Here is a 10,907-nt window from a genome sequence, read left to right as displayed (position 1 = left end):
TGGGATTAATTTTTTCAAATTTTATTTTCACATGACTGTTACCCTCTCATAATCCAGGTTGCAGTTATAACATGTTGACATGATTTGACTCGGGTCACTTTATTATATCACTATATCAATATTTTTTTTATATAAAAGTAGTCATTGTGTAGATATTTAATAAAAAAATCATTAAACCCAGTTGAGTCCATAACTTAGATTACAAATTTAACAGATTAATATGCAATGTTTGGGTCAATCCAATATTTTATTGTTTGCATATTTTTTTTTTTAAAATATGTTAGATTGAGTTTTTTAAAGCATTTTATTTATTTTGAATTTTTATTTGTGATGTATTTATTTTTCTTCTTCTTTAGGATTAATTGTTCAATTTGTTTTTACATGATTGTTACCCTATGATGATCCAGGTTACGGTTATAACATGTTGACATGGGTTGACCCAGACCACTTCAGTATGTTACATGACAATATTTTTTATATGAAAATAGTTATTTTGTAGATTTTTGTTTTCTTCTAATTTCATCATTTAGCTTTTTAAAAATAAAAAATATCCTATTTTTTATCCTAATAAAAAATAATTTTTTTTAAAAAAAACCTATTGGATTTCATGACCCGAATGAAGGACTTAACAAATTAAGTTTTAAACTCTCAGTCGATCAAATATATTATTATCTCAAATATTTATTTTTTTTAATTGAATTTTTTTTAAGTATTTTTGTTTATTTTAAATTGGTTTTCATGATATAAATTAATTAATTTAAATTTGTTTTTTATAAGATTTTTTTATCATCTTGAATTTTTAAAATCTAAACCACATTATTAATGTCCGTCTAATTTACCAGTTTAATATCACCCCCAAAAAAAATACCCATAATATATATATATATATATATATATATATATATATATATATATATATATATATATTTTAAATTCAACCCGTGATGAAGTGGACTAGTGATAACTAAATCATGTATTCACATTAAGGTTGAGAATTAGATATCTACAAACGAGTGAGTCAAGCAGCAACGCAACCATCAAAGCATTTCAGACCACCTCAATTGTTGGAAATTAGATTAAACTCATTAACATGATTTCTAACACTAATGTGTATTTTGTGAGGCGCCTCACCATATTCATGTTTTAATCTATATCATTTTTATGTTTTGCTTGAAAAAAAAGCTAATATGTTGGTTTTAGTTAAATGACCTAGTAACTTGAATCTTCTACCATGTCAGGATCTAGGTTGGCTGTGAAAATAATATGAACAATTGCGTTATTTTTGTAAAAGAGCTTTTCATTCAAACAGTGTTTGCAAATTCACCCTTTCTATCAAAGCTTGTGAGGCACCTTGCTGAAATTCATCCACAGTGTTTGCAAATGCGAGGGTCAAACTTGAACCCAAATCCAATCGTAATACTGAATTTGTAAGAAATCCAAACTCAGAAGGACAAAATTATAATTTTCGAAATCACAGTCTAATGTTAATGAATAGTGGAACCACAGGGACCTTCGATGACCAAAAACCATTATAAAACCAAGCAACTCTAGTCTTATCGCTCTCCGTTTATTTGCGCTGCGCTCCTCCGTCTTGAAAAAACCGAGCTTCACTCTCTTTCCCTCACTCCACAAATCACCTTCTCAATCTCTCTCTCTCTTTTTATATTTTACTATATGTTTTTTGTTTTCTTTTAGTTTCTGTCTGAACAATAGTAATACCTCCAAGTGCTTGTATCCAAATTAATCTTTGTACAAATTAGGGTTAGGGTTTTTATTTTCTTTAGTTCGATTGTTGTATTCTTTTAGATTTGATGATGGTTAACGTGTAACGAAAAGATTGATTTAAGGGTAGGAATTGGGGTTAGGGTTTCGATTTTATTTTTGCACGGTAATGGAAATGGAGAGTACGCGTAGATCCTTCGATAGATCAAGAGAACCAGGCTTAAAGAAACCTCGATTAGCTGAAGAGCAAGCAAACCATAAGGGCCGCCCGTTCACGCAGAGACCGGCAGCTGCACCTGCTGCAAGATATAGGCCTGGAGTTGATAGAGATTTAGAGAGTAATGATTCGAATCGCAGCAGTGCATACCAGCCACAGCCAGTGCCACAGCCACAGCAATACCAGGAGCTAGTGAGTCAGTATAAGACTGCTTTGGCGGAGCTGACTTTCAATTCAAAGCCAATAATCACTAACTTGACTATAATTGCGGGTGAGAATCTCCACGCCGCCAAAGCTGTTGCTGCGACAATCTGTGCCAATATTCTTGAGGTGAAACATAAGTTTTGACTCTAGTAAATTTTGGTTATGGCCCCATTTGTTGTTTTGAATTAAATTGTATGAGAAAGCATTGGGCAGTTCCAAAGAAATCGCGGTAGTAGTAGTAGTATTACTGGTTGGGTGTAATTACAGATTAATGAAAACTTTTCTGATCAAGCACAACTTACAATTCTCGAAGCTTTTTTTTTTTAAAGCCTTTGTTTCACTGTGGGTTTATAAGAATTATGGGGAGCCATAATATGGCGTGTCTGCAAACCATCATCAAAACTAACCATAAATTCAATCGTTGATGTTGCTGTATCTCCTGTGAATTCTACTGTCCCTCCAAGTTTTATGATTGTCCCATAACTTAAATTATTGGAGTGGATATTCTGTAGTTAATGAAGGTTGTTTTATGTTTTTGAGAAGCCAGCGTCATTGAGAATATGGATGGAAAAATTGTATCTGAATCCTAACTGGATAAATTTCTCATATCTTGTGGATGAAATGTATTGATGTATAGTTTTCTGAGAGTTTTTGTCAGGATATGTTGTCCGTCTCTTGAAAGAAATTAACAAATATAAGTTAGCTATCCAGGCACATTTAAATTATTGTTGCCACTCTTTTGTAGAGGTGTTTCTGTTGTATGCATGATTGTTTGTGGATGCTTTAGTTGTAAATTCATCCAAAATAAAAGGAAGGAAAAGCAAGGAGCGCACCTTTCTTTGCCATAGTTTTCTTGAGGCCAGCGGGACTTAAAAAATCAATGTCTGAGAACACAAGGCAATTTCTGCCTGATGTATGGAAGTTATTATGGTGGAGCCTGAGATATTCTGAGGTTTGCAATAACTTAACTACAAGTGCAGCAAGACATACAAGAGAGCTGGAATTGGATCTAAAAGAAAAGGCAAAGGGAGAAGGATTCTTCAATTTGGCTTTGTAAATCAGTTTGGAGTTGGGTGCTGTATGATGCATATTTTAATGCTATAATGAAAATTTATAGGTTCATTTTGACTATCGTGGCTGTCCTTGGACATCAAACATGAATGCCATTTTTTTTTTTGTATCATTCTTTATTTTCTTCTTTTTTCAATTTTGTTTGAGACTTTTCTGTTGCTCGGTAGGCTTCAAATTATTTGCAGATAAAACTAGCTCTATGGATATCATAGTGAGATAGTATACCCGTTGACAGTTTTGAGACATTGCTAATATTCTGAGCAGCTCATAAGTCTGAATGTTAATTTCTTCTTCTGTTTCTTTCTTCTTGGCTGCCATTTATGCTATTCAGTTATTTGTTTCAAAGAATATTGCCCCTGGTGTATTGAATCTCATTACGAAATTAACGTGCAGGTTCCCAGTGAGCAAAAGCTTCCATCTCTTTATCTTTTAGACAGCATTGTGAAGAATATTGGGAGGGATTACATAAAATACTTTGCTGCCAGACTGCCTGAGGTGAGATGTTTGTTCTGCATGTAGACTCTCATCACTCGATGTGGCATTTTTGTAAACGATACCTGTGTATAATATGGTGTTTTATTTAAAGAAATTAGTTAAGAATTCTGTGATAGAATTTCTATAATGGTCTTTGCCACTCTGAATTGTTTGGATGTAATTATTGTCTCGTGTTTTAGTTGTTTCATTTGGCCTACAAGTAGTGCATGCATCCTTTCACAGATAGTTTACTTGATCACCTATTCACCATTGCTATGTTTGTAGGGGGTTACAAGCTCCTTTCTCCATTTATTATTTGGTAGTTATCAATTATTTCTGCATCTTTTAGGTATTCTGTAAGGCATATAGGCAGGTTGATTCCTCTGTACATTCAAGTATGCGGCATCTTTTTGGAACTTGGAAAGGAGTTTTCCCTCCTCAGCCACTTCAGATGATTGAGAAGGAACTTGGCCTTGCTCCTGCAGTGAATGGTTCATCTGCAGGTGCTGCAGCGTCTAGGTCTGAGTCTCAGTCTCAACGGCCACCAAATAGCATCCATGTCAATCCCAAGTACTTGGAAAGGCAGCGCATTCAGCAGTCTAGTAGGGTAAGTGGAATTTCCTAATCAATTTTGGTATTGCTTGACTTTATTCAAAAGTTTCAGTGGCTAGAGCAGACTTTTTTGCACCACCTTTATTTCCTAGTCTTCAGTTTGAGATGTTCTTGTCTTGCTGAATGCGGAGTTTAGATTGCTTCTGTTACTGTGTCAATGCATTAATTGTTGTCCATAAAATTACAGTCAGTGATGGATATTTTTTTGTCGGGGTAGAGTAAATTCCTACAACAAGGATAGTTCTCTAGATGAATCATAGAGAGGACTAAAAAAGGATTTATATATGGAAATATCTATTCTTCTTTTCTATCTTCTGAGTGTTACATGGGGTTTAAAAATGCTAGGCAAGCCTTTTCCCGGGGATTGATATCTGATACAATATTTCTAGTAAGTGATGCCAGCTAATGTGGAAATCAGGTGTTTGGGCAGTGTAGGTGAAAGTGTTTGAAGTTTACTGATCCAATAATGGATTCAGTTCAGAGAGAACGAGGTGAAATTAAGCCAGAGACAAGAAGTCAATATTATTTCCACTCATGACCATTTACAGTCAGAGGTCTTATCTTTATGATATTGGTTGATTACCTTGGCACTCACTTTTCCTACCAATTAACTACCAATTTGTATTGTAACAATCCCACACTTCCCAGCGGGATATTCTCACTAATGTACTAAGATAAAGAAGCAGATAGATTTTTGCAATCAGTTGAACAAATTCCCATATATTTAGTACAGATAAACAAGCAAATAGATGTGTGGTGAACCATAGATACGTTGAATGTTGTGCTTGTGAAAAATTCTGGTGCAGAAATTCTAATGTTGAGTTGACTGACAGATTAGTCGATTCCTTTTCTAGTGAAGTGTTACCTTCCTACTGAATATATCTCTTTCTTTGTCTGGTTTCATATGATAAAGGCAAAAGGAGTGTCTAATGTCCTGACTGTTCCAGTAGCCAACTCAATTGAGGATGTGGAGGGCCCAGACAGAGCTGTCAGTATTGATACTCGACGCCCATGGGTGGATCCTCCTGTTAAAACACAGGTATGTAAAATAATAAATTCCGTTATATTTAACATGAAATCTTGCTAATTTAGTTAGTTTTGCAGACTCTTCAACGCTCACATAGAGAAGCATTAAATGAGCCTGTTCACGAGAAGAAAAAAATTGGTGCCATATATGAGGACTTTGAATATGGTTCTGATGTTTCAAGGAAGTCTGGCTTGGGAATTGGAAGAGCAAGTGGAAGGGTTGCTGAGCAAGGGCAAGGGCAGGAGAACCCATGTTATGGAACTAGCAGCAATGCGGCAGAGCTAATATCTGGGCAAAGAAACGGTTTTAATATGAAGCACGGATTTCCAAATTACCCAGCATCCAAGTCTTCTATGGTTGATTTACATCTACAGCCAACACAGAGAATTGGAAGAAGTGAGACTGGGATATCTGCTAACTGGAAAAACTCTGAGGAAGAGGAGTACATTTGGGACATGCACTCTAGATTATCAGATCACAATGCAGCCGGTCTTTCCAATAACTCAAGGAAAGATCATTGGATTCCTGATGATTCGGACAAAATGGTAAGACAGAACAGATAAGATTCTTAAACTGAGTATTGATACTTCCTGTTTGAGAAATCTATTGCCTGAATGAAAGGAGTAAATAAAAGAAATGTAAAAAAGTTGCATTGGATGTTTAAAATGGAAACCATCATTTTAAAGTTTGCTATTTGAAATGCTATTGGGCCAAGATGTAATAATAATATAAGGTATTCTGGTATGTATATGTTCAATTCATTTTTGATTGACCATGAAGATTTTTAGAAATGGTAGTTTAGATGATTTTGGTCTCAGCAGTTTGTGAGGAGGGGCTGATCCAAATCCTTGTCTCCCACTTTGTTTTAATGTTCAGGATCTTGAAAGACTTGATGGAGAAACTTCTTCAGACTCGTTGTCTACCGAGCAGAAAGAGCATGCTACCATTGGGTCCCGTTTATCCTCACCATGGAAATTGCCAGAGTCCCACTCAACAGATGGATTGATCCTTTCTGGAACTTCTACTACTAACACAGGTCACGTAGAGGGCTATTCAGCCACTGTTGGTGGTGTGGCTACAAGTTCAAGGTCTTCATTGGGCAGGATGGCTGTTCGACCACGCTTGGGTTCATCTCATATTGGAAAGGCAGGCTTAGCGTCTTCCACAAACACATCCTTGTTGTCCACTGAAACCTTAGGGCAACAAAAGTTTCAGTCTCAAGGTGCTGCATCACCATCTGGACAGTCACCCATACGCCAACGACCATCCTCGCCCGCATTTCAAGCATGCTATCCGCAATTGCAGAATTCAGGAGAGCAAGACTACCATCAATCCCAGTCAATGACCCAGCCTGATTATAGGGCTCAATTTTCAGGAAATTTGCTGCCTTCAAATGTTCAGCTTGGTAGCTTGCCAAAATTGCACTCTGAAGATTTACAGGCTCCTTCATTGCCCTCTTTTCAACTAAGCCACCAGCATCGTCTTTCACAGCGACGACAACCAGATTCCAAAGAGTCTGAAGCTTTTGGTCAGATCCAGAGGCCACACCTGCCCCCAGTCTCAAATTTTGGAACTTCATCAACTTCTGTAAGTTCTGCAGCAGACCATTTAAATCCATTTACTGCAGGAACTTCAGGACAATCTAGCACAAGTAGTTTGCTGGCTGCTGTTATGAAGACTGGAATTCTCTCCAAAATAAATTCTGGTGTCGTACCTGATCGAAACTTTCAGGATATTGGGAAAATGCCATCACAGTCAATTATTCAGCCTCCTCTTCCAAGTGGGCCTCCCCCTCAGTTTTCGTTTTCAGAAGCCAGGATTGAATCTGCATCTTCAGCTCCTGCTCAGTCACAAGATAAGTTGCCAACAGTGTCGAATATTTCTCAGAGGAAAGACGAGCGGCCACCACCTCCACTTGGTTCTCCACCTTCATCAGAACAAACTACTGATGCTGTTAATAAAGCCCCAAATCCAATTTCAAACCTTTTGAGCTCGTTAGTTGCAAAGGGTTTGATATCTACATCAAAGTCGGAGACATCATCTCCTTTGCCAACCCAGGTACCTAGTCAACTACAAAAGAAGAACCCAAGCATCACTTCACCTAGCTCTGAACCAATTTCCTCTGCCACTCTGCATTCATCCACAGTAGGTGAAGCATCTATCCCAGAACCTGATACCAAATGTTCTGTTGCACTGTCTCAAACCACCAAAGTGGAAATAGATGATCTCATAGGATTGGAGTTTAAGCCAGAAGTAATCCGAGAACTGCATCCACCTGTGATCAGTTCACTCTTTGAGGACCTTCCTCATCGATGCAGCTTATGTGGCCTTCAACTTAAACTTAAAGAACGTCTTCATAGACACTTGGAGTGGCATAACCAGAGGAAGCCAGAATCGGATGGTATAAATGGGCCAACTAGGGGATGGTATGCTGATTTAGGGCACTGGCTTACTGTAAATGACGGACTTCCATTGGGAGTTGAGTCTTCTTGTCCAATGGATGATTTTGAAGAGACAACGGAATGTGATGATAAAACGGTTCTTGCTCATGAAGATCATTGTGTTTGTGTTTTGTGTGGTAAGCTTTTTGAAGATTATTATTGTGAAGAAAGGAATAAATGGATGTTCAAAGGAGCAGTTCGTATGACGTTACCATCCGGAGATGGTCAGATGGGAACCGCAAAGGAGAGTGCTAAAGGTCCCACCGTGCATGTGAATTGTATATCTGAAAGTTCACTTTGTGACTTGGTACTAGCAAGCGGCATTAAAATGGTAAAGGAGCTTAATCTCTTGAGGTGATACTTGATCTTAGTTGATCTTAGCATGTGTGACCCTTAAGATGTTCTACATCTCTTGAAGGATTGGACCCAATATTTGTCCCTTCTCTAGGGGAAATGTATGGGCTTATTTCTGATCTTGTTTGATTATATCGCCCTTACAATTTGACTGTTGACTTGGGTTATTAGTGTAGTTGGTGGAATACTGTCTAGTGATGTCCTGATCGTGGGTACTAGGTGTGTTCTAATGGTGGGATCCAATCCTTTCTTTTATAATTGAGTACACATCTAGATTGGGTTCAATGTCTGTCAGGTGCTGCAGCCATTTGACTTTATTTATTTTTCCAACTTTACTCATCATCAATTATAACAATGCCCGTGCTTGCTGCTTCTCATGTAGCAGTTCCTGTACACCATCACTAGCCTTTTTTTTCTTATTTCGCTGTTGTTACTGTACTTTTCTCGATGCATTAGAATACTTGTGACTGAGATTAGTATAAGAAAGATGGCTTGCCAGTTGAAAATATTAAGCACTTTGAGCATTCCTTCTTTCACTGATGTTTGTGAGGACCATTTTGTCACAACCTCACCCATCCGCATACTTCTAACACATTATAATTAGTCGGATTACTACTAATAATTAAACTTAGATAATAGCGCTGTCGATAATATACATCTGTTATGACCACTGAGTACTGAACTCATGTATTTTCTTATTTTTCTGATTTGGTCATCATTTGTCATTTTCTGCTGATTCATTGATGGAACCATAATTTTTTGGCAGGAAAAGGATGTGTATGCCTCAACCTGAATCGGAACACCCTGCAGATTGCTCCTATAGAGGGCAATTAGGAAGTCCAGGTTTACAATACATCAGTTTTGTGATTGGGCATGTCATTCTAATTTTGTTTCGCACCAAAATGGTGCTGAGAGTTGTCTTGTACCTTTTGTGCTTCTGTATTTTTTTTTTAGTGTTAATTTATAGTCCAATAGAAATACCTAAATCAGTATTCTTCGCCAATTTGGTTTGTGTGTTCTTTATATGTTTTCTTTTTGAAATTGCCAAGGCTGGTATGAACTTCCACCACCATCCAATGCCCGTAACGCAATCGCAAGTAACTGTGACCAATCCCCGTTCAGCTTCGCATTTATCCGTCATTGTATCATTAGATTGGAAATAATGAAGTAGCTTGTAACTCTTTTATCTTTTCATGTCTTTTGTCAGAAATGTTTGGTGTTGCTATGTTAGTAGTGCTGATCACATGGACATTGTTTGGTAGATTATGATGCATTGCCTGTTCTATTCTTCCAGCTTTATTTGTTTCATAGCCTTCCATGCATTGCTTTTCATTTTTGTTATGGCTTTGATTTCCACAAATTGGCTGTTCGTTTCCCTTGCACCTCAATTCTTTCGCCTTGAAGAGTTTGTGGATTTTTCTTATTTACTTGGATACTGGTCATGTTCTTGGATTGATTTGGCCAATGATATGTTCCAGTTAAATCCAGTTCTTGTTCGATCTGAATTTATGTTTGATTTGCGCTATGAACACAAGCGATTTTATCTACGTTTGATATCAAAGTGCGCTCTTATGACTTGCCATGCAGTTATTTGCTTAGTGTCAAAGACATGTCATCACAAGCTCATGTAGATTTTGTAATTCGTGGGATTCAATCTTGCGCGGTAGCTGATACACAAGTCATGGATCTTTGGGCGCTGTAGCATTAATCGTGGGATCCCATATTTTTTCTTAAAAAATAAATTATGATGATGCAATACATTAGATTTACTTTAGAGAGGGGATTAATCAGTCAAGACCGTGAAAAATAAATAAATAAACGATTTCGTTTCAATTAACTTTTCTGCCAGTTGAGTCCAAAAAACTGTGTCAAAGTTTGTCACTTGTGACAATTTTTTAGGCTCCACGTGGCTCTTGAAGGCATTAGTGTTGTTAGATCACAAATTTAGCTGCTTGTTTAGTAGCTTGAAGTGGATTTCTTACCCTTGGAAAAATGCCTTGAGTCCATTTGGCCTGCATTCCTGCTGCTTCGCATAACATTGTTTCCACTATTTTTGCCCCTTCAAATGTCTACATCAGTTCACTATTTTGAAAAGAAGCCTCCAGACCCTACTCAATGCGTGGTGAAGGCAAAGAAGGCCTCAAATGAACATGTCTCCCTATTCCGATCGGTCAACAGAGCAGGTTTTAGCTTATGGTAAACCCTACGTCTTGGTCCCCTCGGCTTGCCTGCAGGAATGGGAGGGATGCCCTTATTCATAGCCATTGTGAATTAGCAAATTCAGCCTCCAATTTGCAAAGCTGAGGCAATGGCCCGTAGGGCAGCGATCAGATGGATAACAAATAGAGGTTTAAGTGATGTTCGGCTGGAATGTGTTTGTGGAGGCCATTACTGTAGCAGAGAAGCACAGGTTCCTTGGGAAATAGCTGTTATCGTTGAAGAGATAAAGCTCCTTGTAGAAAACTGTAAATTGTTGTAGTTTTTGTCATGCACCTAGAGCAACAAATGCAGCTGCATGTTGGGTTGCAAGCAAATAATTGTACTTCTCTTTTGAGCAATGCATGCTGGGGTAGCCTCCCTCCTTCAGCCATGAACTCTATTTTGTACCAAAATTCAGTTTACAGTTAGTTGAATCATATTCAGATTCTGAAGTTATTGCAGATTCTAAAGTTATTGCAGATTCTATAACTGAAGATTTTGTTGAATCTTCTGCAGATTCTGGAGTTACTGCGGATTCTGTAACTGAAGACTGCACAAGGAAAGAAGACTGAAATCTTGGGATCCA

At 37.5% G+C, this 10,907-nt stretch overlaps 1 protein-coding gene across 1 annotated transcript; it reads left to right on the top strand.

Moving 5' to 3' along the window:
- Positions 1 to 1,529: 1,529 nt before the first annotated feature.
- On the top strand, positions 1,530 to 9,316 carry LOC18100065 (uncharacterized). The gene is made up of 7 exons (XM_006381249.3): positions 1,530 to 2,269; positions 3,608 to 3,709; positions 4,038 to 4,295; positions 5,214 to 5,339; positions 5,405 to 5,872; positions 6,204 to 8,099; positions 8,889 to 9,316. Exons 1-7 carry the CDS (start codon positions 1,892 to 1,894, stop codon positions 8,913 to 8,915), a joined length of 3,255 nt encoding a protein of 1,084 aa, XP_006381311.2. The 5' UTR covers positions 1,530 to 1,891; the 3' UTR covers positions 8,916 to 9,316.
- Positions 9,317 to 10,907: the final 1,591 nt, after the last annotated feature.

The sequence above is a fragment of the Populus trichocarpa genome, chromosome 6 (assembly GCF_000002775.5).
Source record: "Populus trichocarpa isolate Nisqually-1 chromosome 6, P.trichocarpa_v4.1, whole genome shotgun sequence".
NCBI classification, from domain to species: Eukaryota; Viridiplantae; Streptophyta; class Magnoliopsida; order Malpighiales; family Salicaceae; genus Populus; species Populus trichocarpa.
This window is presented reverse-complemented; position numbering and strand designations above follow the sequence as displayed.